This window comes from Boleophthalmus pectinirostris, unplaced genomic scaffold (assembly GCF_026225935.1).
Source record: "Boleophthalmus pectinirostris isolate CB_2022bp ecotype Guang Dong unplaced genomic scaffold, ASM2622593v1 HiC_scaffold_2, whole genome shotgun sequence".
NCBI lineage: Eukaryota > Metazoa > Chordata > Actinopteri > Gobiiformes > Gobiidae > Boleophthalmus > Boleophthalmus pectinirostris.
The window spans coordinates 15,975,785-16,003,480 of NW_026571152.1; the positions used below are offsets into that span (position 1 = coordinate 15,975,785).

The 27,696-nt window shown below is 37.2% G+C and overlaps 1 protein-coding gene across 1 annotated transcript in view; it reads left to right on the forward strand.

Annotated features, from left to right (window-relative positions):
* The window catches only part of pclob (piccolo presynaptic cytomatrix protein b), a 108,135-nt gene that overhangs the window by 65,879 nt on the left and 14,560 nt on the right, over positions 1-27,696 (forward strand). Inside the window, 12 exon segments of the mRNA XM_055155849.1 lie at positions 827-902; positions 972-1,097; positions 4,299-4,407; positions 5,527-5,588; positions 6,037-6,275; positions 7,983-7,985; positions 10,799-10,843; positions 10,937-11,067; positions 18,985-19,011; positions 20,017-20,110; positions 25,926-25,997; positions 26,795-27,092. Coding sequence (XP_055011824.1) covers positions 827-902; positions 972-1,097; positions 4,299-4,407; positions 5,527-5,588; positions 6,037-6,275; positions 7,983-7,985; positions 10,799-10,843; positions 10,937-11,067; positions 18,985-19,011; positions 20,017-20,110; positions 25,926-25,997; positions 26,795-27,092 — 1,282 coding nt within the window.

The window sequence follows — 27,696 nt, forward strand, 5'->3', positions numbered from 1 at the left end:
TAGTCGTAATGTCTGTTTTTCTAGGCAATTTTGAGCCATAAAACCACCTGTAAATGAATAACTTTAAAGTAGAGCTGTTTAATGTCATACTGTGGAACATTCCAGGCAGAGCACTGACATATTCATAGAAACAAGCAAGTCACTGACCCTCCAATGAAAAAGTTACATAGTGCATCTTTATGTATACATTTTAGGTATCTGTACTTTACTAGATTTGAAATGTCAAAATGTTTTACTTTCACTACATTTGAGAGCAGATATCTGTACTTTCTACTCATTAAGTCTTTTTTTTTTTTTTTTTATTGCGTGAGACCTGTTGAAAAGGCTGAGAGGTTTATTTTTAATTTATCGTTTGAGCAAACAAAAATATCTTTAAAAAATGACTGATTCAATTGTTTCTACTGAACAAAATACAAAGCACAAATCTTTAGAATAATCTTTAAAATCAATACATTTGAAGCTTTATGAGACCTCAAAATATGGTTAAAATATGCTCAAAATACTTTTTACTCTGGCAGTACATTTTATAAGGGTACTTTAATACTTAGTAATACTTAATTAGATTTTCCATGTGATACTTTTATTTTTACTTGAGTATTTTTTATAAAATCAAATCTTTACATATATATATATATGTTTGTTTTTGTTTGTTTTTTTAAAATACATGGTTTATATTTTGGTTTATTTGCAATGACATTGAAGTTTTAGATTTGTTTAGTGTGAATATAATGGCAATAAAAAAACAAACTTCAGTAGAATCAGTACCAACTGATATTGCAATACTTACAAGCAGTTTTTCCCTTTAACATATTCCATTTGTTTGCAGATGAAACTGGTGCCATATGCCTTCCCACACGCTCGCATTAAGCTCCAAAGAGACCAGAGGGACTGCAGCGTCTCAGGTACTGCTCCACTCCACATTTAAATACTATATAAAGTGTAGTAGTCTGCAAGTACCTGTGTTTGTACAGGGAACGGCCTGGGCATCCGTGTGGTGGGCGGAAAGGAGATCCCAGGCAGCAGAGGGGAGATCGGAGCCTACATCGCAGCAGTCATCCCTGGAGGAGCGGCCGAGCAGACAGGCAAAGTCATAGAGGGTAAGTGATGAGGGAGGAATTGTGGTCTTAAAAATATGCACATTTAGAATTGAGAACATTGTCTGATAAGAAACTAGACTCTTGAAAACTTTTACAGGCACATTTCTAATGAATTTGTGAAATATTATAATGGATATTACTGTAATAACAATGAAAAAGTAAATAAATACAGATAAAAGAACATACCATCCTCAGTGAATAATCTACAAATAAAATATTCACATTTAAAGCCCTAGCATGTAACGTTTTAGTCAAAAAATAGACAGAAATAAAAACATGCTTTTAATTTTGGTTGTTTATATACTGCATAGAAAAAAGGCATGCATCCTACTGAGGTGGTTTACATCTCCACAAACCTGACTCTTATTTGGCCTGGAGGAGGGCTTTCTAATATTTGTTTCCATGGAAATGTTGTTCCTTTGACTGTAATATTTTAAAGTGGCTCACACCAGATTGATATGTGTGTCACTCTGAATTGAGTTCTACTCATTATTAATCTGGGATGGCTTTCGCTGAAAGCGATAAAAAAATGTGGAGTGTCATGACAAATATTTTAATCTGATTGGTCGAAGTGTCACAACAGTGGAACAAGCTGAAAAATGTAAATTTTGTTACAAGATGGATTTTCGTGAGTTTGGGAACTCACAAATATTGCAAGAAGCCATCTTGCTGTGCAAGGTTAATAATATTTCACAATATGGCATAAATATTAGAGAAGGATAAAGTATGGTTTTAAGTTTCCATTTCCATGGGATCATGCACCACCAGAAAGTTACATACTGTAGCTTTAAATAGGCTATAATTTAATGTAAAAGAGTAGCAAACATATTTGGTAAAAACCCAACAGCCCGGCCTCTTATGTTTTACAAGGTTATGGGGAAAGTTAAAAGTAAAGGACAATTATCTATCTGTAGGTAGAGTATGTTTAGAATTTCCCACAGGTTAGCTTTAGTTTCCATACAGAGGGCAAATATTGTATCTAACCTTCACTGGTTTGTGAGTGGCAGCTGTAGCCTCGTTTCTTGCATCTTGTGTCATGTTTTGTTCCCTGATGCGTCTCATTCAAACAGTGAAGAGACTGTCATCTCAGTCATCCTCACGTGAGCGCTCGGGGTTAGTCATCGGGCTATACTTAGCACTACACACACATGCACACACACATGCACACACACATGCACACACACATGCACACACACATGCACACACAAACAAACACACACTAATGTTTGCTCAAATATGCATGCACTTATTGGAGAGGAAGGTGCGCTATTTTTTTCTTGAATAAGTGTTTACAATAAATACATTATGGAAATAATTATCCATGTATGTTAAAATGAGTTGAAATGGATATGTATATTCTTTTTTTAAGCAAAAAATCTCTAACTAACTAGAAATAAGAAAAAAAAATATTAAAAATAAAATAGAAGAGAAATAAATAATTATTAAAATTAAATCAAAATGCTCTATTCCACCTTGTGATGTAATTAATTTTTTATTTTTTTATTTTTTTCATATTAACAGCTAATTTTATATTTTACCTTTAGTTCAGTAGAGATAATTCCAGGGTAGACATTATGCAAATGGAGCACTTCACAAGTATATTCTGTAACTCAGCCTAAATATGCTGGGTTTGTGTGTTAAACGTGTGAATGAAACAAAACACAACTCCAGGTATGTTTGTGAAGAGGAAAAAACAATATAACATATCTTAAAACTCACAGGAGTCAATTTTGCATAGGACCTTCACCAAGGCTCTGTTCGAAATTAATGAAAAGCGTCCTAGTTGAATTGCTGAGTGAGTCATATAATGCATTGTGTGTTTGTGATGAAGCAGCAGTGGAACATGCCTGCAGGTGAAACACATATTATACTGAGTAATATGGCGGCGGTCAGAGTAAATAGACCAAGCAGCCTAGTGGTGAGTAAAATGGAAATGACTACAGCTCATATAGAATGGTATGGATGTATTAAGTATATTGTGCCTGTGCCTGGTGAGCTGAGAGCCACACCAGCATATGGGAGGCTGCTATAGACGAAGGGAGGTCCTTTATTAAGTTGCTGCTATTCAGTTGTAAATTTGACTTTGCAATTCTTTTTTCAGAATATACAGTAACACTATAATTGCTACACTATTTACAGCCTGAACAAAGCATGAAAAAATACTTAATTCATAATGAACACATACAATTTACTCTTGTGAACTTTAAGTCATGTTAGAATGTAGGGATGTAACAATAATTGTGATATCGTATCATCAAGGTTCTCACAAAAATATCGTGGACCATCACAATATATCGAATTACAACTGTCTTTGCTTAAATTAAGAGTTATGGTGCAGCAATAACTAAAAAGTCAGTGGGAACTACACAGACCGTGATCCTTTGCTCCATTTCAGTGTAGACTACAAGAAGAAATAACAGTTCTAAGCACTTTTAAGTCTTAGTTCTTTGGATTAAGTCTAATCAAGGCATTTTAAGAGGAAAAAGTAGCATATTAACCGTTTTAGCTGTTTAGCCTCCACAAAATATCGCAATAAATGTCATGCTGTGAGGTTCATACTGGGACAGTATAGTATCGTGAGACTTGGATATCGTTACACCCCTATTAGAATGTACAGTAGCTACCTCCTCAAAAACAAACCTGGAGTTATGTTTTGTTTCATTCACACATGTTTGAATAACCTTACATTATTAGTCTGTCTACATCTCCAAAGCTGAAAATGCTCTGTTCCACCTTGTGATGTCATAAAGTGGTAGTTTTCAAGTTAGCTGCTACCTTTTCCTTAATAGAGATTGGAAATTTTAGGGCTAAAATTATTCAAATGATTCCAGTGAAAGTGTATGGAGTTCAAAACCCAGTGGATCTGAAAATATTTGGGTTCTTGGGCAAGCATCTCTAGCAATTAAACTCTCTGTTTATTTGACCGTGTATCACAAAAAGAATATATTAATAATGATAATTCTCTTTTAAATCATAACTGTATAACTGTATAAATGGGAGATTGAAACATATATTATTGTAACTGTAGTAGTAGTAGTAGTAGTAGTAGTAATAGTAGTAGTAATAGTAGCAGCAATAATCCAAAAGTTTGTGCAGTCAGCAAATTATGTTAATCCATGCTAACTTTTTGGCAGTGTTCTGTGTGATAATCCTGACTCATTTGTTACACTCACATATTGGCCATATCCTCCATGTCTTTAGGCATGCAGGTGCTGGAGTGGAACAGCCTCCCGCTGACAGGAAAGACCTACGAGGAGGTGCAATGCATCGTGGGTCAGCCGTGTGCCGAGGCGGAGCTCTGCGTGCGCCTGTGAGTTACATCTGTCACCATTTATATTCTCCAACACGCTGTCCCCCCGAAGTGTTTAGCAGCAATATGTCAAATCTCTCCTCTGCTCCACCGCTCCACGCCTACATGCTGTCAGTGTAATGATGGCTGCCTGTACAGAAGAATGTGTTCTTTTATATGTCATAATCTCAGATAGAAAGTATGGGCAGGATTAAAGGGAATCATTGTTATTGGTAAAAGAAGAATCCAGAAATATCACTAGTGTTGAACCTGATTCTTTGTTCATGTATAGTTTCAAATAAAGGAGCACTGTGTCTGGGGTTCTCAAATTCTTCTAGTCCAGGGATGAAAAGATGATTCTGAATTGCAAACCATGTTTATAACTAAACTTGAATCTTTATTTTATTGGTGAAGTTCTTCATCAACAACTGTATGTTTGGGATTATATATCAGAAATAGTAGTAGGTAATGATCAATGTTATCACAATTTTTGGAGGGCCTCATCATATGGCTCAGGGACCCCAAGGGGTACCTGGACCCCACTTTAAGAACTACTGCATTATAGAACTTTTCTGATGGATGGAACAACATCTGTATGAGTTCCTGAAGATATGATTTGCCTGGAACATTTCACAGTATGATATACATATCTCCTTTGAGACAAATAGATATGTTATGTTCATTGCCAAACTCTGGAATATTCCTGAGAAGGCAGCATCTGTTTCTAGTGGTAGGTCCTGACTCACTTGTGTCCATCAAGATACAACTTTGCTGGAAATGTTTCTCAGTGTGACATTAAATTCCATCTTGTATTCAGTGAATTAAAGATGTTTTTTATGCTTAGAATATCTCGTAAAACATGATTTCTTACTGTGAATATGACTTGAGATAAGTTTAATGTTATATTGTGTAACATTCCCTGGACACAAGCAAGTGTCTGACCCCACACCGGAAAAGTTACATAGAGCACCTTTAATAACAAGAGGCATATTGACATTTTAACAGCATTATTGTATCATAGCATTTTGATCTGCCTTCTACCTTGCCAACTCTTCTTCAGCAGCTCTCTCTCTTTTCTCTGTAATGATGGCTCCTCATTTACATGGATAGTAATACACTTTCCTCTTCTGCTCTCAACAGTGACCTGAACATGCTGTCTGACCCCGATCACCCACAAGTGTTGGAGCACCAGCTTAAATCAAGTATGTATGAGAAATTGCACTATACACAATATCTGAATTTGGAAAGTTCAAGATTTTTCTGACCTGTTTTATAATGATTTATTCTTAATTTGCTATTGAAATAGGATTTGTTTCATAGGTTTATAAAGTAGCACCGATTGTGCTACTTTAGTCCTGGTTCAGAGCCAGTATTGCTTTGCTTTGGCCAAAGGTAGTCCTCATCTTTTTCTGCTTTTGTGGTTAAAACCTGGGGAGACAAGACACCATCCCATGTTTATTCCAGGTTTAGAACTTATAAAATATATTCAAAACAAGGACATTATTTTGATCTGTTGTTTAAATACATGTTAAAATAGGTGTGCAGGTTTCAAATGAAGACTGAATTCTTATTATACTTATTATAACTTATAGCAATAATTAATTTGTCATTATGTTTTCATGTAAACACACTACCTCTTGTCGCCTGTAGGTGGCCAGCGCTCCCCGGGTGTTGACCCAAAGCAGTTGGCGGCGGAGCTCCAGAAGGTGTCCCAGCAGCAGGGTCCTGGGATGATGGGAGCACCCATGGGTCCTGGGGGTTTGGGGGTGCTCTCAGCTTTAGAACGCTCCGCCCTGCTCCAGTCTGGTCCAGGGTCAGCCGCCTCCAGTGGGGTACCCAGCCCGGGCCAGCCTGCCTCTCCTGCCATCAACAAGAAACAGAGGCACAAGGTAAGAATGCAGACCTGTAATAGTGTGGAAAGGCTGGATTTACTTTTACTATTGGTAGGACTACAGAATTTACAAAAGAAATCAAACCACAATTGTGCTAAGAATGGGTTTACACAATTGGTGGTTTCTGAAGACATCACGACATTCTATAGGTCAATACTCTTTAATACAGCCAAAATTAATCATGCTAAAATGCAGATTTTTGTTGTAATACAGTGAGTTCTTGGCTCTAGTCCACAAATGATATGATCTGATATGAAATGATATGTTCAGCATTTCTGAATTTACCTTTTGAATATTTCATGCCAAAATACAATGTAATCAAAAGGTAAATCTGTTTCTTGCCCCCGTCTGAGAGTACAACATCATCACATTCAAGAATCTGAAAACCACCAACTCATACTGTGCAGCTTCTTTTCCCACAGTCTCACACATAAAAGTAGACACAAGCTAGTTAGCATTAGCCAGCAGTCAAACTCCTAAACAAAATATGTTGTTTAAATCAATTTAGAAGTTTTCACACTATCTTAAAACTGTTTTGACTGTTTGCTAATGTATGCACCAAGAATCAATACACACCTTTACCGCTAAGTGCTGCCTACATCTAATTAGAAAGTGTTTTATTACCCGAGAAACAATCCACCGTTAGCATCTGAGTAAGGTGACCAGAATTTCTAAATCAAAAACAGTGACACTCTTGGCTTGAGTTGGTAATAGTAATAACAAAATTGTGAAACAGATATGTAAGGAAAATTGTTTTGCACTTGGTGAGTCAGTATAGTCACATTTTCTTTGTGTTTTGGTCATTTTTAAGCAGCTTTTTCTGTATTCTACCAAAGCAAGTGACAATTTATGCCTCTCTTTACTGTTGGCAGGGATCAGATTGGTCAAAAATAGGGACACCAGGGACATATCTTATATAAAACTAGGACAAATCACTAGTTTTGGATAAATCTGCAGGGACAAGGGACACAAGGCTTAAAATTAGGACTGTCCCGGGTAAATAGGGACGTCTGGTCACCCTACATGCGAGTTGTTATTAGCTTTAGCGTCAAGCAAAACTCCACTCTGGTCTCTAAAAGTTGTGGAAAGTCATTGTGGTGAATAATTACAATGTTTGAAATGCATAAAGTGGGTAAAAACAACTTTGGACCACTACAAACCTTTTAAAATGTATTTGTTTAAGACAGTAAAAAACAGGTACTGGGCCTTTGATTGCATTGTATAGTTATTCCACTGCAAAATAGAGTATACTGTAATAAAAAAAAAAAAACAAAAAAAACACTATTATTATTAAGCTTGATACCTGTTAGCTTGTTGACAGTGGTTCACATAAGGTAGCAGGATGGATCACGGCTTGATGGCTGGAGCAGACATGCCTCTCCCTGGTGTCATTTGTCTTCCACGATGCCTGTGTTCCATCAGACTCTTATTACATCACACAAAATGGAGGTGGGATGTCAAGGTCAAAGCGTGAGTACAGCTCTGGGTGCTCATCGCTCAATCATGGACACAAAAGGACACAAAAACATGCCTGATTACGGACTGGGCTCACATTACATTATTTTCTGATATAATGTTGTTTCTTCATCAAATATATACCTAAAGTTTAGATTTGTTTAATTCACACATGTTTAACTCAGAAGTCCTGCATATTTAGGCTGAGTTCTTCTCTCAAACTGAAAATACTCCACCTTGTGATGTCAGGCGGTAATACATCAAGAGCTCCACTGTGTTTTTAAACTCTATACACTCTCACTAGAATCTTTTGGATAATTTCAGATCTGGAATTTCCAATATCTACTAAAGCTGTTAACTTGAAAACTACCACTTCATGACATCACAAGATGGAACAGCATTTTGAGCTTTTAGATGTAGACAGACTAATAATAAAGAGTTACTCAAACATGTGTGAATACAACAAAGCACATTTCCAGGTATGTTGTTGAAGATGTAACAATATCTAACATGGTCTGAAGCTCACAAGAGTCAGTTTTATGTAATATAGGCCTTTTAAAAAAATAATATACCTTTAATTTAAACAAGTTGTAGAGGTCCAAAGTTATTCTTCACTTTTCTTGCATGTATTTTTAGCATTTTAATAACTCATCATGATGAGTTTACATGCGCTTTTCCCAAATGCAATTTTTGCCGACACAGTAATGCTAACAACAACTAGCATGCTAATAGCATACTTCCTTCTTAGACAATAAAACGCTTTATAATGATAATGTTATATAAGGTGAAATTCGTCTTGCACCAGTACAGATATGTTGCAGAAGCAGCTCTTGAGATCTCTGTGCGGTCTGCATCTACTTAGAAAGTGTTTTATTGCATAATCAGGAAGTGTGCTGTTATCATGGTAATGGCTGCTAACCATCCCATTACGTTAACTCCGCTCTGGGCTCTTGTGAGAGTTGTGAAAAGCTCTTTTAAACTCATCAGGGGGAATAATTAGGATGATCAGAATGCATACGGTAAGTGAGGAATAAGTTTAGACCACTGCAAACTGTTTAAAATAAACTAGTTCTGTTTTTCTCATTTTTAAGACAGTAAAACTCAGGTACAGCACCTTTAAATGCAGACAGTACACCACCACTGTTTCATTTGGACCCACTCATATCTGTACTGGAAAATGACAAATTTTACTCAAATACATGGAATAAAATCGGGTACAGCCACTTTAACATAATGAAATAGTTAGATAGCACATTTAATATACATGTCTTAACAAAAAGCCATTGAATCGATTGAAATGATTATCTGCGGTTCTTTTTTATTCTAAAGAAGAAGCTATTTCCATGTCCGGCTGTGTCAAATAGCCAATTAACCTTCTTAAACTTCACCAGTGACTTTCCCGAGCGATTACATTTCTCATAATGTTAGATATAGGCCCATCTATGAAAATGACTTGGCATTTTCAGAAAGACAAGATGAAAAAGGCAGTATTACGCTGTTATATGCAGGTTTTTGTCATCATTTTATACTGTTGTGTTGTTGCTATCAAGCATCTTTATTCTGTATGCCTCTCCAGTGCAGAAAATGCCCACATAGCGATGTTACGAGGTGGGGCCCCTACAACTTAAAAGGCTGTGCACTGATCATCGGTGTGCTCAAACTGTCTTCAGTAGGATGCTTTGAGTGCCCCCTCCTTTCCATTCACAGCACTATCACAACCTAACACATAGACTATATAAAGAATCATCAAAGGAGTGTGACGTCACGAGGCAAGTGGCTATAGGGGTGAATTTGAAGTTGAGTTCCATATTATAGCAACTTATTTATGGACATAATAGCGAAATACAAACACCAAGACCATGTAAAGTAGGTTAATACAAATAATACACACATACAAGCAGTTATTAGATATTTAGTTTAGTTAGATATTTCAATGTAAAGTCAGTTGGAGCCAGAGTCGATGGAGTCAGAAGTGCCGCGATGCCACTTCCCATCTGAAACATGTGGCAGTGGGCTAAATATGTCCATTTATATTTGTACTAATCTTCAAAGCTTGTTCAAAATGAGAGCAAGAACTCAATTTTAGAGGGTATGGAAATTTCAAACTGCCCAATGTTCAAACTACCTGTAAAAGTTTGTATGGTGTAAAACTCTAGAACAGTCTGGATAAACATCTCAAATAATGCCAAAATATCCATAAATTCAAGTTGTTATATAAACATATCGTCTGGTCACAGTATATAGAGAGTGGGTTTTAATATTAGAACAATACTGCCTCTGTAGTGCTTATTTATGCTTGTCGTTTCCTCTTTCTTGTATCTGTTGTCTGTTGGTATGCTTATGTATTGTTACAATATGGCAATATGATGAAGTTATGTTACTGAGCTATAGCAGTTACTCATTGTCCGCATTTGTTAGTGGTTCATATAGTTTGATATATAATGGCTGAAAAATGCAAAAGAAAACTCATGTTAAATTAGAAGAGGGGGGTGGGATTAAATAAATTTTCTTCTTTACACTCCTTTTTGGGCTTTTTTTTATTTTGAACATCTTGCCCAAAATAAATACATAGATAAAAAAAAAAATAATAATAATAATAATATATGTGGTCTATGATCAGAACACATTCCTTTTAATGAAGCTACTGCACGTGATTGTGGCAGTTTTGTGTATTGTTTTTATCCTGTTTTTGTATATTCATGATGGGAATATATAATATATTTCTGAACAACTTTGAGTAACTTGATAAACCTGATGTGATGTGCAGTAATTTCATTAGTGGGCGACTCAATGATTGTGTTTTATTGTGCTCTGAAGCAGGAGTGACTTAGCACAAGGAGCAAAGGGAGGGGAAACTCAGAGCATCAAAAAACGTAAAACTTATAAAACATCTTAATACAGTGTTTTCAGCTAATACAGCATTTTCAAAACATTTCAGGTAACATGGAGATCTAAATACATTAGATTAGCAATTAATAAACCCATGGAAATCAAATGCCTCTCTTTAAGTCTATGCTTGTTCAGTATTATTGGTCTCAACATATTTTTTTTATTAACCTTTCTAGACTGAAGTCCCCAGAACACCTCACCCCATCACCGGCGAGATCCAGGTAAAAACAAAATACAAAATTCAATCTCCGGTCACGCCATCTTGTCTGACACACTGCCCTGTCTGTCTGTCTGTCACTGCTGCGTTCTTTTAGCTCCAAATCAACTATGACAGGAACCTGGGTAACTTGATAGTCCACGTACTCCAGGCCAGGAACCTCGCCCCCCGGGACAATGACGGCTACTCCGACCCCTTCGTCAAAGTCTACCTGCTCCCGGGACGAGGGTGAGAGCCTGATGCATGTGTGTGTGCGTGCGCGCGCAGCAAAACTACAATAATGACATGAGTTGAAATGACTTGAATTCAAAGTATTTTATTTGAGTGGTTTTGATGAGTTTGATTGTTTGATTTGAATAACATACAGTACTAAAAAAAGAAAATGCAGTGAAATGTGGACTTATTACATTTTTTAAAAATCCAATATATATACTAAAAATTATTGTATAGGTTTATTTAACATAATATTTAAGTCACTTTTTTGGCTAGATTTGAGTTTTTAATGTAGTTATTTATTCTTTTTTTTTTTTTTTTTTTCAAATGGCAAATTATGAGAATTTTTGTGTGTAGCATCTGCCGTGTGATGTTGTATTGCTTTGCCTCAGATGTTCCTCAGTATGGCATTAAATGTTTCTACCTAGCATTTATTCAATTACATTTGTTTTTATTGCAAAATAGTGAGATCTTCTAATTGTCTCCTTGGAGATAGCTAAGTTTAATGCCATACTGTGGAGCATTTCAAGCAAAGTACTATCTTCCAGCAGACCCTTCACCTGAAAAGTTACACTTTTAAATGTTGGTCCTCGTAGAAATAGGAACAAAACTGTTAAAGTGGGCCTGTTATGCAAACCCCAAAATTGTATATGAGTGATTCATGCATGTTTGAGCAATCGTTAATCGTGCCATTAAGCTGCTCAACATCCGTTTTTTCAGCGCTACAGATGTACTACCCCACTTCCTTATACTTACCGTAAAATTCCAAATAATAGCTGGGATGTTTATTTGTTTCAATCACAGACCAGGCATTTATTTGAGACCAGGCAGCAATTTGGAGCAGGCGATTAATTCCTTCCTCACAAAAATCTTGCTCAGCAAAACTGGGAAAATATGGTAATCAAATCCTCTTAACCAGTATGACTATAATTTACAGTTTTTATGGCACTCGGCCTCGGAGGAGGCGTCACCATTATACGATGGCCTGGCGACTACTTTGCCTACCTTGTTGGCACGAATCTTGCCGCCTTGCCTTTCCTCGCCGCTTTGCCACAACTTTCCTCTTACACCACAACAGCTACAGTGACATTGCCGGCTTCCTCTGAATTGCCAAACTGAAGTAATATTACCAAAACTCTTAAAAACTGGTTCCATTTCTTGCCCACTATGTTGCGCCATCTTTCTTTTTTACATCACTTCGAAATAGGGTTTTCACAGCAACGTCATCTGTTCCACTTTTTTTAGTGAAGACAAGGGTAATCGGATGCAGAATATATAGCCTATCCATTCCGAATCACACAACCGGTCTCATAAAGGCGGGACTGAACTGAAGTCAAACTGCTACTATGTAGACTGTAAACATCACGCTCTCTGTGGTGTCGCTGCTTACTAATCATGATATCTTTGTTAAATAAAGCACAAAAAACAGGAAATGGGAGTTTGAGCAGCGTCCTCGGCAGCAGCTAGAACGACTGCTGGGGGTGTTGGCATAGACTACTTTCTATACAGACTCTGCATTTATTTAGCACCGGCAGTTATTTATCAAAATATACACCTGCACCCAGCATTTAAAGGGGACCCAGAAGTTAATTGAAACCCTGCTATTTTGTGGTATTTTAAGATACTTACTTACTTTTGTACTTAATTTTATTTTTATATTCAGTGGTACATGTAGGATTCAGCAGCGTTGCATAGTCATCATGGTATTTTTTATTTATTTATTTTTTTTAATGACTATGTATATCACTAATTCAAAAAATATAAATTGGGTGAAAATAGGAATTGATCTGCAAAATGGAGTCTTGAAAATAAGTCACTAAAGACCTCAAACATGCAGGAATGACTCAAAATACAACTTTGGATGAGTAAATGGTAAGGGGAAACAACTATACGATGATTTAAATCTCTGAAAAGTCGATTTTGCATTATAGGTCTGCTTTAAGTTGAGTGGATCAAATCAGTAAATATTTTTAATTGCACTAAAGCCTTTCAGTTTTAGCGGATAAACACTTCATTTTGTCCCTAGGGAACCGTATTAAATCAAGTCCAGTAATTTAGCACCATTACCTAAATAACTCAAGTCAAAACAACTCAAAAGCTGACATGGTGAATTCAAGTGGTCTTAACTCATCTGTGCTGACGTCTGCTCTGTGTGTGGCTCTCTGCTGCTGTCTGTCTGTCTCGTCTCCTCAGCTTCTATCTGACCTCCCTTATGCCAGTGCTGGTGAAAGATGTGAAGGATGTGGTAGGGGATAGACCAGGGGTAAAGCAAAGAGGGGGAGTGTGGTTATGGACAGGCTGGTGACCTACAGAGCAAGGACAAAATGGAGACATAAATCGTGAAAGTGACAGTATTGAGGTTGCAGTATAAAATTGATTGTGGTATTATAGGAGGCTGGCAATCAGGATTATGGCTACAAAGGGTTAAAGAAGAGTTGTTTTCTCACTAGAGGCACTAGCAAAGAGCAAGGGATCATGGTCAATGTAGTCTTTTAATGTATTTTAGTCACATTAACCCTGCATATTTAGGCTTGAGTTCTTGCAAACAGAAAACACTCTGTTCCACCATGTGATGCTATGAGCCAATACATGACCTTCCCTAGAATCATTTGGATAATTTCAGCCCTGGAATTGCTGCTATTGATGAAAAGGTAAAAGTAGCTGTCAAAATGACCAGTTTATGACTTCATGAGCTTGGAGTTGTAGCCAGACTAGCAATGAAGGGTTACTCGAAAATGTGTGATTGAAACAAAAAACAACTCCAGGTATGTTTTTGAGGAGGAAACATTATAACATGGCTTAAAGCTCACAAGAGTCAATTTTTTGTAATATAGGACCTTTTACTTATTCTTACTACAATGCCTCTGAAATGTTTTTGAGGCCACAATATTGAGTAATTCTCTAATTAAAGGGACAGTCTGGGATTTTGGACATAGGATCTCATTTCCTAGTGAGTCAGAGTGTTGAAGACATGTGGAGACACTTTTTAAAATATTCCATCCAGTCCTTGTAGTTGCAGAGGTTGCTGGTGCTAGGCTAGTGCATGTCAATGGCCATAGATAGCCACTAAAAACAGTCTTACCCACTCCACAAAGCACCTGAAGCAAATCTATTATTACACCAGACTATCAGTGTGAATGTATGTGTTGATAGAATAACGTCTGAAATAAAACTAACCTTGCATCGCATGAATCGTCGCATGTTGAGGGACTATTTTCTCAGCAGCTGCGGAATTTTACTTTGCCGGTAAGATAGGTGCTAGGTGATATCAATCCACCGCTGTCAAGCTTTCTATCAGGAAGTACAACTCGCTGCTGCTGCTCAGACATAAATCCTTCAAATGCAAGGTTGGTTTTACTTCTAAAATGATTCTATCAACACTGACATTTACATCGACAGTCTGATGTTATAATAGTTTTACTTCAGGTGTTTTGTGGAGTGGGTAAGACTGTTTATAGTGGGAGGCTAACTATGGCCATTGACATGCACTAGCCTAGCACCAGCGACCTCTGCAAATACAAGGACTGGATGGAATATTTTAAGATGTGTCTCCACACATCTCCAACACTCTGGCTCACTAGGAAATGAGGTCCTATGTCCAAAATTCCGGACTGTCCCTCTAATGCAGATCTCTAGGGTCAAAAGCAGACCTAGCCCTTCCATTGTTTCTACAAGTTTCAACATATGCATTCTAACGGCTGATACCATTCCATATGTTGTAGTGCATTTTCAATGGGAGAGTTAACATTAGCCTCTGAACATCACAAACTATGAAAAACCAGAGTAATAAAGATTTTCTTCAATCTAACATCATGCTTGACAATAAAATGTTTGTCTCATTTCATCAAGCAACACAAACCCTTACCCTGCTTACATGAGTGAACTTTAGAAAATTGAGCTGGAAGTTAGATATTGACTCATAATACTCATTGGCAAATATGACATATGACCTATACACAAGAGCCATTTGTTGTTGTTTATAGGTCAAGATGTCAAAAATAATGTTCATTCTGCAGCCTCATTAAAGTGAATGGAACAGAATGTCCAATATTACACAGAATTGATTCTTGTGAGTTTTAAGCCATGTTATAATATTGTTACTTCATCAAAAAGACCTGGAGTTTTGTTTTGTTTCATTCACACATGTCTGAGTAATCCTGGTTTATTAGTCTGTCTTCATCAGTTCAAAATGCTTGTGATGTTATGTAGTGGTAGTTTTCAAGTTAACATCTACCTTTTATCTTTAGTTCAGTAGAGATTGGCAATTCCAGGGCTGAAATCATCCAAATGGTTCTTGTGAAGTTGCATGGAGTTTAAAAGCACAGTATTACCACATGACAAAAGGTGGTGACTTTTTCAATTTGAGAAAAGAACTCTGCCTAAATATGCTATGAGGTTGTACGTTAAACATGTGTGAATGAAACAAAACACAACTCCAGGTACGTTTTTGATGAGGAAAAAACACTATAGCATAGATCAGAAAATAGTAGCATATCAGTACGAGCCCAAGTGCAGAATTATTCTAAATATCCTTCCAAAAACAGGGTCAAGATTTTCACATTTTAAAAGGGCATAGAAATGGTAGTGTGCACTGACATCTCAAACAATGATTTATTTTTTGCCTTGAACCAGCTCTCTCTCACATACAGTATTGTCCAAAGTAGTTTTCCTGTGGCTCTGGCCCTGCTCCTGGCCTCTGCTCTGTTAATAGCTCACACAGGGATCGATACGCTGTTTATCGCTGCTGTAATCCTATCTGCACTTAGATAATGACCCATCAGACCTTCTCATGAGATTAGGCCCAAAGTCCAGCCTGCCCTTTGCTACTGAGGGTGGAGCAGGTTCTAGCGCCACCTACAGACCTCGTATATATTACACTGAGTTAATTATGTAGGTCTAAAACAGGACTGGAAAAGGAGTAGACCATATATGAATGCTACAAAGCTAAATTAGAAAGAATACAGCAATGGACTGAACAAATCAAGGTATGAAGTAGATCTAAATCAATAATAAACCAATGGGACTGGACACCAGGCCTGAACAGATTAAGGTTAAAGTGTATATGACAGGTTTTTATGTTTTTTCTAATTATGGTGGGATAGTACCTGTTGTAAGTATTTAACATACTTTTACATCAGTTAAGTGACAGTTTGTGGATAAAAAGCTGAAAATTAAAGTACAAAAATACAGGAAGCAGAGCAGAAGGGAAAGGATTACAAAAGTAAAAGTTGTTGCGGCACCAGGCCAACCCCATACAAGGTTGTAGAAGCCAGTACCGACATCACTAACCTGAAGGAAAAAACATTCCCAACCTAACCTTACCAAACAAAAGGCGAAAACAGGACAGCTGGTCCCACCAGGTCAAACACAAAAGGCTAACTGCAGCTAACAGGCATGGTGCAGCCTGCGCCGAGCAGCCAAGGCAAGGGAGCACGCAAGGTGACGCTCAGGTGCACGGAGGGCGAGGCGTTGTGTAGCGAGAACACAGGAGCAACAATGTCCAATCCATGTCAGAACCAAAGGATTTAACCAGGACTAGAACTGGACTAGAACAGGATCCATCCATCAGGACTAAAGCAGATTCATGGACCAAACTAGGACAAGAGTGAAGGCCCTCTAAAGTTAAAGGGTTAAAGGCTGATTTGAATTTCTCTTAAAATGTGAAAAACAGAACTAGTTTTAAATGGTTTGTAGTGGTCCAAAATTATTCCTCACTTACCTTATACATTACAAGCATCTTAATTATTCATTGTGATGACTTTATACTAAGCACTTTTCACAACTCTAAGCGACAAACCTACAACAACATGTATGCTAATGCAAAGTACACAGCAGACCTTTTATGACCTTGATCTGTTTATACAATATACAGCATCTGTACTAGGGCAAGACACATTTTGCTCAAATATATGAGAAAAAACTACAGGCCCTTTAACAGGGTCCCAACCAGGAGTAGTACATGTTTGTATGTTCAAATGTTTGAGAACTAAGAAGACTACTACACCAGGACTAAACCAGGACTAAACCAGAACTACACCAGGACTAAACCAGGAATAAACCAGAACTACACCAGGACTAAACCAGGAAGAAACCACAACTAAACCACAACTAACAAGGACTAAACCAGAACTAAACCAGATCTAAACCAATAGTACGCCCTTTCTCTTCTTAGGCTTTATTAGCAATACAGTGAGCGTGCTCCGTTGTTACATTTTCAAAGCCTGAATTATTTATCCCCCTTCGGCGACGTGCGATCACAGCAGCGTTTTTGGACTCGTGTCAGACGCATTTCTCTAGTGCTATAATCAGGCCTGAAAAGACTATTGATTGGCTCAGCTCTCAGCCCTTTACTCTGAGCTCCTCACGTCCACTGCAGGAATGACTGAGTAAACAAGAGAGGGCAAATCACCGCTTCAATCTGCAGGCTAAAATAAATATAATAATACAAAAAAGTAGACCGAAAATCAAGAAATGCCAGGTCCAAAACAGAACTAAACAGACTTGAACTATAGGATTATTGAAACCACTTCTAACCCAAAATTAACTTTGGGACTGTATGTAGTTTAGTCCTGATGTAGTTTTGGTTTGATCCTGTTTTCTAGTTGTAGTCTAATTTGTCTTTAGTGTGAGTGCAAGTGTGAAATCATCGTAAATCATGACTAAACCAGGGCTAAAGCATGCTCAGTTTAGGTCTAAATTAGGAATATACGAAGACTGAACACTTTTGCTATACTTATACTTGTCTCCACAAATTCTGATGGGTGTGATTGACAGGCGGATTAACCAATTGGAGAAAAGCATGGTCAGTGTCAAAATAAACATGCCATTTTACAAGTACAAAATATATATATATAACAACAGAGGACTGAGAAACAACTTAACACTAGACTCTTAGTGAGCTGAGGTATTTTGCACTGAATGACTGCATTTTGTCACATGCTGTGATTGGGCGGTTCTAAAATGTGACGGCTGTCGGGTTTGCTGTGTGTTTGGTCCTGTTCCAACTGAACAGAAAGCTTTAGGGACTGACTTGCCTTGCTAGCAATATACACTGTACACCGGGTCTAAACAAGGTCTAAATCAGGCCTAAAACAGGTTAAAACTAGTACTAAACCAAAACTAATCCAGAAGACTATGGTATGTAGTTACATGCCAGGCCACAGAAGCATATTGACTGGCTAATTCTAATATTTGTTGAGGTCATTCATCTAAGTGCACCTAAACCAGGCTGAAAACTAGGTTTTCATAAAGCTTAAATCAGGCCTACAGAATATCTGAACCTGTTCTAAAGCAGGGCTAAACAGGGTCTCCACTAGGTCTAATTCAATTCAATTAATAGCGGGTCTACAAAAGGTCTAAACCAGTTCTAAACCAGGTCAACCCCAATTCTAAACCAGTTCTACAATAGTTCTAAACTAGGTCAGCACCAGTTTTAAACCAGCTCTACACCAGTTCTAAACCAGTTCTACACCAGTTCTAAACCAGGTCTACACCAGTTCTAAACCAGGTCTACACCAGGTCTACACCAGTTCTAAACCAGTTCTACACCAGGTCTACAACAGTTCTAAACAGCTTTACACCATCTCTACACTATTTTTAAACCTGCTCTACATCAGTTCTAAACCAGGTCGACATCAGTTATGAACCAGGTCTACACCATTTCTAAACCAAGTCTACACCAGTTATAGCCCAGGTCTACATAGGGTCTCCAGCAGGTCTAATGCAGGTTTATAGCTCTACAAAAGGTCTAAACCAGGTCTAAAACCAGATAGTCTTCCTATGTCAGTGGTGAACACCCAGCTAGTCTCCTCTCTCTGCCCTATTCTCTCTCCTGTATGATCCTCAGCTTCTCTGACTGTTGTTTTTGTGTTTTGCTTTCTCCTGGTTGGTTTGTGGTCTCTGCCCTTCTCCTCCTCTTCTGGACTCCCTCAGACAAGTCATGGTTGTCCAGAATGCAAGGTAGCGTGGTGCTTTTGGCCTTTTCGTTGGTGTGCTTGGTTATGATTTCCATTATGAGTCTGCTCCAATGTGTTTTTTCCATTGTTTTTTGATTCTTGTCATTTGTCGATTCGCCGCAACACTCACATTCATACATTGAACTTTTAGAGCCACTGCAAAAAATAGTATCTGCAAAAGTTAAAATGTACTTTTTTATTTTTTTTATTTTAGGGGTAGTAAAGAAGTGAATGAATACTGTAGTCCATTATTCATTCACTGTGTGGTTGTGCTGTTTGGCCCTACAACCACCACACATATCGTATTCATACAGGCAAGTGAGCTGAAGTGTCTTGCCAAGCGTACAACTACAGTATTCTAGTGCTATCCCTGAGTTTCAGAGTGATGAAAAATGTGCACCGTTGCCATAGCAGTTAACAATTAAAACCAAAATATTGTATCTTTTGAATGATGAAAAGGTCTCAAAATGGTGCATTGGTTTCAAGTTTCCATTATATGTGACACTGAAGAATTTGTTTTATATTGGTAATCACTATGGCAACTGGAAATCATTGACATTTCTCATCATTCTGAAACCCATAGATAAACAGGAAGTAGAAACTGATTAATAGATTTGAACCATCAAGAAGACAAAAAAAAACCCTCATATTTCAAAATATGTTTTTTTTTTTAAATACCAAATGAATATGATTTTGGTTTTCTTTCTCCTGGTAGATTTTATGACTTTACAAATAAAATAAATTAATTACATCTAGCACTTAACACTTTTACATTTGCATATGCGAGTCATTTTGACTTGTGCAGGTATGTTTTGCAGTGTACTGTATGAGAAAGGACATGGCACATTCCACACATGGATTTCTTTGACACCATGTTTACACTCACATCCACGAGCATCTGTTCAGTGCACATGAACCGGTGATTCAAACATCACAGTTAAAGTGGTCCAAAATGACAGGACAATATTATGAACAGAAATAACTGCTCTGAACTGTGTGTTTTCATCAGTGCCGACAACAAGCGCAGGACCAAATACGCTCAGAAGACCGTCAACCCCGAGTGGAACCAGACTGTCATCTACAAGAACATCCACCTGGAGCAGGTAAAGACTCAAGACTTTCACACTTTCTCTTTTGGGCTAAAATAATAGTTTCAGAGCAGGCAGGCATGTCAATAATAACCAAAATATCATGATATTATTAGGGGTGTCAAATTATCGCGTTAATTGCGATTAATTAATTACAGTCATATTTAGCGCGTTATGTTTTTTAATCGCGTTAATCTCATTTTTAATCTCTAACTTTAGTGTTTCTGTATGCGAGTTGCTTTATAATAAAACCTGTTTTTTTTTACACACACACACACACACACAAAAACACATTTATAAATTTTTTTTATTTCGGTAATTCCTCTCATTGCTGGAAACCCACACAAAACGCGCGCAGTAAGAGCGATGCAAACATTATGTTAACGCTGGCCGCGTCAGTCGCACAATGGACGAGGTCGAAGAGCCAGTAGAACAGTTAGCAGTGCACAGGTAAAAACACATTCGTGTCTTGGAAATTATTCTCCCGACGTGAAATATAAAAGAAAATAACAAATATAATATCGCCTGAAAACAACCTGCATAGGCTCATGATGTCTGCACTACTGTCCTATAGTGACCTGCCACATGAGGGGACACGCACACAAACACACACACACACACAAACACACACAAACACAACACACACACCTTCATCATCGTCATTAACCTGAGAACGCGCGGACCACGTTTCCTTCCGTAGACACTGCGCGGACACCGACGTGCTCCCGTGAGCCGCGTGTGGATCGTGTTTTCTCGCGTACGCGGCGTAAACCGCGCTTCCTCCTGTGCGCCTCTAAACCAGAACTAACACCAAGACTAAAACCAGGACTAATCCAGTCCAGGACTCAACCAGGGCTAAACCATAACTAAAACCAGAACTAAAACCAGGTCTAAACCAGGTCTAAACCAGGACTAAAACCAGGACTAAAACCAGGATTAATCCATTCCAGGACTAAAGTAGGACTAAAGCAGGTCTAAAGCAGGTCTAAACCAGGACTGAAACCAGTGATCTCATATATAAAGCATTTCTCTATCAATAATATTTTTAATATGATTAAGGAAAGTCTGGACTTTTTATTGTCTTTAAGTAGACACAAGTTATTATGTTCAGATTTCCTCGTCTTTGCTACTTTACAGCAAACAGTTTCTTATTCATGGAGACTTGGGCTCAACAGCCAATTTGCAGAGATTTGTTAAACAATAAATGACTTATAAAAGTCACTTTTTTTAAATCTATATCAGTCTTTTGATCTGCCACAATAATGTAATAATGAATTTAAATGAAAATACCTCAAATTGAAGGCTTTTCTCAGCAATTTTTAGGTGAGATTAAAATGAGATTAATTAGATTAATTAATTACAGATCATAATTAATTAATCTCTCAATTTTTTTAATCGCATGACAGCACTAGATATTATATCGTCAAAAGTCTCACAATAATATCGTGGGCCATCACAATATACTATACTATACATTTTAAAAGAAAAAAAATAGCACATTCACAATTCTGCACAAAATATCGCAATAAATACCATACCGTGACATGCATAATGTGAAAATTCCATATCGAGGGATTTGGATATTGTTAGGCATTAGGCTTCTTCAGACGTTTAAACTTTCTGACTCACAGCCTGTAGATGTGTTGATGTAAATAGTTTCTTTAATGTGTTCTGTACCTGCCCAAGGACTGCAGATGGAAAGTAGCTTGTAACTAAATTTGGTGCAGAGCATCTTTTCTCTCTGAGATTAATGTTTTCTGTGCACTGTCCTTGTTTTAAATAAAAAAATAAAATAAACTTATTTAGAAACAGAGTTGGAAAAGTAGTGAACATGTTTCATTACTGTAAAATATGTAGGTTTAGCTATAGAATTAAGAAAATACTGACATCTGATTGATCTAAGTTAACGGTGCACTATATAACATTTCTGGTGGTGGGTTCGCCGGCTACTTGTCTCCATGGAGATGTTATTGCTTTGCTGCGTTAAAAAAAAAAAAAAAAATTACCATATGTATTTTGGATTTACTTAATTACAGATGTTTTTATTGCTTTAAATACATTGCATACATGTATTCTGTGACCAGGCTCATCTCTCCACAGATATATAAATAAGCAGGTGGTGAACCTTCCACCAGAAAAATTACATAGTGCACCTTTATAGTAATCTGCCAACATTAACATTTGTCTCAAGACTACAGTTGAAAAATAGCCAGCTTGGATAATTCTGATATATTTAAAGAAATATTCTATGCACAGTACCATAAAAAAAATAATAATAATAATAATGAACACAAAACAATGCACAAATAGCATTCCCAGAGAAATTATCTATAATTAATTATACATTTTGAATGTGAGGTGCAGTTGTTCAAATCATTTAATATGTACGATAAAGCTTATGTCACTCACAGGGTCACACACAGTGCAGTGGGAAGAATAACCCTAGATTTTATTTCTGTAGGAATACTGACAATACAAAGTAATATTACTCAAATAGAAGTAAAGGTTATGTGAATAATTTAAAAATAACAAGACAGTGCCTTTTAAAAGATGTTTCTTTAAACCAAGTCCAGACAATGATCCCCATGCTCTTCGCTTGTTTGAATTCTGTGTAGACATTTTTGTCCTGAGGGCTGTTCTTTGCAGTCATCTTATCAGCAGCACTCCAGAGACTCCAGTAAACAAGCATCGCCCCCACCACACAGAGGACTCATTCAAATTAAATGTGTTTAATCATATTGGAAGGCTTTGTGGATATTTTCACAAATGTTAAAAGTGAAGCCTAATTCACACAGCCTGACCAGAGAATTTACAGTACCTGCATTTTGACAGAACACAGTTTGACAGATATGATTTCCCTGTGTTTTTTAATCTCCTGGGTAAGTTACTGTGAATATTCAGAGAAGGCTTATGTGTGAACACAGCCAGAAAATTCCCAATACCACAGCTGGGTTTCCTTGGTTATGAGCTCAGGTTGCTATTGGTTAGGATTAAATGTGAACAGAGCAAACTCTGCAGTGTTCTGAACTCTAGCATTTTGAACCCAGCAATTTACAAGGAACTACACTACCATTCAAAAGTTTGGACTCACCCTCTCATTCAATATATTTTTTTTTCTATATGATTCTATACTTTCTACATTTTCTATACCAGTGATGTACGCTCAGGACAATCAAGGCAATCAGTGGTTGCCCAATAAAATCTAAAACCATGGCGTGTCAAAAGTATAATTAAATCATTTTGAATTCCATCTAAATTATCCTGTTTTCACTTCACTTCTGTCTTTTTCAAACATGGTTATAGTCAGGGTGTAGAGGTCAGTCGGTTGTTTTAGAGGTTTGTGTATGCGTACTGAAGACCACAATGTTGTTTGCACTGTAGTTTGTATAAAAAGTGGCGTTATTAAATCGTTATTGACTAAATATTAATGTCCACCCCAAGTCTGCTTGCCTACCCAAAAAAGTCACCGCACGCTATTGTTCTATACTCATCAAATACATGAAGTAAGATATATGGAATTATTTATCAAAGAAAAAAGTTCCAAGGCAAAGAGTGGCTACTATGAGGATCTGTATAATGTATATGATATAAAGAAAAAAAGATTTAGTTATATATATGTTCTTTCTTTTCTTTCTTTTTTGATGTCTTCTGTGTGTATATCCAATGTAGAAAGTAGTAAACATATACAAAAAACACTGAATGAGGGGGTGTATCCAAACTTTTGACTTTTGGCAGTGTTTGTGTGAGGTTTGAGCACTAGTTCTAGAGGTGTAATTAGTAAGACAATAGTTTTGCAGTCTGAAGGTTCTAATCTTCCTTGGAACGTGCCGTTTACGATGACAAGTTTTATTACCCAGCGTTCTTCACAACTGACAAACTAAATTAGATGTTTATGAACAAAGAAACCAAAACCAATCAAAAACACCAGCTCTAACAGTCTAGATCTTCTGTGTCAGTGGGAGTCTAGAGGATATTTTACATGGATTTGAATCTTAGGGTTGAGAGTTCAAGTCCTGACACTAGTATTTTGTTGTCATGATACTAAAATTTCGAATTTGATTTCAATAGAGATTCCGTTACCACAATAGACAATGGTGTTAAGCATTTAATAATAGTACTTTTTTCTGCGTAGAAAGACTACTTTCTGTCCTGTGAATGTGACTTTTTTAGTACTGATACTGGCTCAAATGAGAATCTAGTTTTAGTACCGATTTGTATCTTATTTTCAATACTTTTGACAACCTTGATTGTCACTTGCTATTGTTTTTATTTTTACTTATTTCATATATTAAAAAATACAAAGACATTTAATAAAAGTTTTGTTTTTGTTTATTTTTATTGAATATGTTATAACACAATGATATGGCAAAACATATTCAACTAAATGACCAGTAGTTTGCAGCAGGCTTGTTGCATTACATAAAGGGAGGAGATACAGGGTTACTTAAAACTAGAACTCATTCGTACCCCAGTCCATAAAATATATTAACAAGATGGACTGATTGTGCAGATGTGTGGAGCCTGAGTGACTGTATATTGTCTAGTTTTACATATATTTATTTTGTTTATTGTTATATCATGTATGCTATGTCAGTGCTGCTGACCCCTGCTCCGAGCCAAATTTCGAAATATACGTCTGAAATAAAGAAAACACCTAAACCCTGAAACCTACAATAGCAATGGTTATGTGCCATATCTTCAGTGGTCTGCACAGAGCTAGTGGATTACCTTTTCCTCTGAGACCATCTCCAGTTAATCATGTTCTTTGTTGGTCAGCCATAAGAATCTCACTGCATCTCTCCTGGCAATCTGCAGCCGTGCCTTCTGATAATGGAAAGATCAAAATCCAATTAGAACTTCTGTGCTGACCAAAGATTTAATAAAAATGTTGATGAGGTGATTTCCAACTAAGATTGTTGCAGGTTGAGACATGCACACTGCAGTATTTCTCTCCACATTTTAGACAATTTTATTAGTTTTTCTTTCTTTTTTTTTTAAATTATGGACCTTCCCCATGATTGAGTTGTCAGAAGTATCGAACGTCAGATTCTAATCGATATTGAAACTAGTATCAGAACTAGATACTCATTTGAGCAGGTATCGACAGAGCACATAGACTAGTATACACCCATAGACCACTATGGAACATACCTGGACGAATGAGGAATTACACAGATATAAGACCACATGGTAATATAAAAGAAAGTATTATGAAAATTACATTCTATCGTCTACATAAGGAGCGTTGTATACTATCATCGCAGTATCAGAAATGGTATTTATTATTGAGTCTATTCCTTTGTATCAAAATCTCGTTTCAAGTTTTAGTATGATGACAATATTACCTGCGACTTAGTATTTTTAGAGTCTTCATCAATCACATGTAAGAAATGAATTTGTTTCTTTTAAAAAGGCTAAGATATGTCTTTCTATGTTTTTTATTCTATTAGACTGTAGCTTCCATAACAACAATTAATGGTGAAATTAATTAAAATGAAATCTCATCCCTGGACCTTGCCTTCAAGCAATACAACAATTAGAAACAAGATTTAGAAAGGAACACAATCTGGGCTTATCAACCATTTACCTGAAACATGCAGCACTGAAATTGCCTTTCTGTCTTATTGTTATGCAAAGGACAAAAGAACTATCTAGAATAATGGTATCAAAACAAACAGTTACTCCCCTTTGCACTATCATCAGTGCAAACAGTTTCACTACATTACTTGACTTTAATTTTCTTTTTCTTTACTAGTTTGAGATTTGGTCAGGACATTTGATTTCAGTTTGTGTATTTTGTGTAATCTGTTTTTTGTTTCCCATTTTCCAGCTGAAAAAGAAGACTCTAGAGGTGACCGTGTGGGACTACGACAGGTCCTCCTCCAATGACTTCCTGGGAGAAGTAAGTGCAGTCACAAACTCTTTAATAGAGATGGTTTGTCTTTCAAGAAATAGACACAGAATAGTCATGATCATATCTACAGAAGTGCAATTATTTATTGAGTATATTGTAAAATAGTGTTCTTATTGGCATCTTTTACATCTCGGGTTGGTGCTATAATGTTTTAGAAGGCTTACCGCCAGGGCATTCATACTATACATAATGACCAACTAGGGTTAAGGTAGAAAAGGTTTCAAAGGTGGTCATCTGGACAGGTTTTTTCTTAAATCATGACAGCTTAGCAAAAGAAAAAAGATCTGTCAACTGGACAAAAGCTTTAGAGTGAAGACATTGCACCGCTCATCCAAGCGACTTCTTCAAGATTCAGTTCTGGGGAAAATTTTTATCCAGTTGACAGAGCTGAATTTTGCTGTAGAGCATACGTAGATGACTGAGGGTTTACATAGACCTAAAGTCACAATGTTTTGGCTTCCCTACAGAAGCCATTTTCTATTTGATGCTACTAGTATGAGACACTAGGATTTACTGTATTGTCTTTAAAAAAGAATCTAAAAAGTCAAAGTACATAAGAAGATGAAAAAAAGCCAAAAAACTTTTGACTTTGTTTGCTAATGTGTGCATTGTGCCTCCATGGTAACTGCTGAACAATCGTCTATACACTATACATGCAGGTAGAGCACCTACAGTGTGACTGCAAAGAATCAATACTCATCCTTTTATATGAGCTGGTACAGTGTTCCAAATCTGGACTAATCGCTCCAAGAAAACCAAATTGAAATGATGTGTTTGTTTTGCAGGTGCTGATTGACCTGTCCAACACCTCTCAGCTGGACAACATCCCGCGCTGGCTTCCTCTGAAGGAGCAGAGCGAGAGCATCGAGCACAGCCGGGCCCACCACGCAGCCCAGGGGCCCTCGGGATCCGGGCCAGCGTCAGGGCCAGGGCAGGGCCACATGTCGGGGGCCGGGATGGGACCAGGGAGCAGCCACGGAGGGCTGGGTCACACCTCGGGGCAGGGTGACGGCACTCACGACTCACCCAAAAACTCTGTCATCAAAAGCCGCAGCCACGGAATATTCCCTGACCCAGCCAAAGGTACAATATTGGGTCAAAAGATTGTAGACCCTCCTAGAAGTGCCTGGTACTGATATCAGCATTCTATCCCATTCATTTTAATAAGTCAGCAAAATAGAATCATTAGTTTTGATGTTTCTAGATGGAGCAGACAAATGGTTCTTGTTTACATGTTTTATTGCATTTGCTAACAAGTAATAACAGCCAATATCTATGCAGCTCTAGTTTCTAAAGTATGTGGGATTTGTAGTTCTTGATGAATTAAAACTAAAATTAAATTGTTAAGCTGTTGTGGCCCAGTATATTTTAGATAAACATTCAATTTTGAATGTTTATTGCATGGTCGTTAGCATTTTTGCTAATTTTGGCTTTAATCACTAAAGTTAATAATCTGTGCGAAATAGTATTACACATCGTAATCTCTTCTAACAAGGCTCTAATGGTTCTTACTTGTGGTTGAGTATTTGTCAGTTGCCAAATCAGTCCTGGTTTTTCATAGCTTGTGATGTTTGGAGGCTAATCCTAACGCTGTCGTTGAAAATACATTGGAGCTAATGGAGCGCAGGTGTTCTGTTTACACTAGAAGGACCTATAGAAAATGCATTATACATACCTATCACTTCAA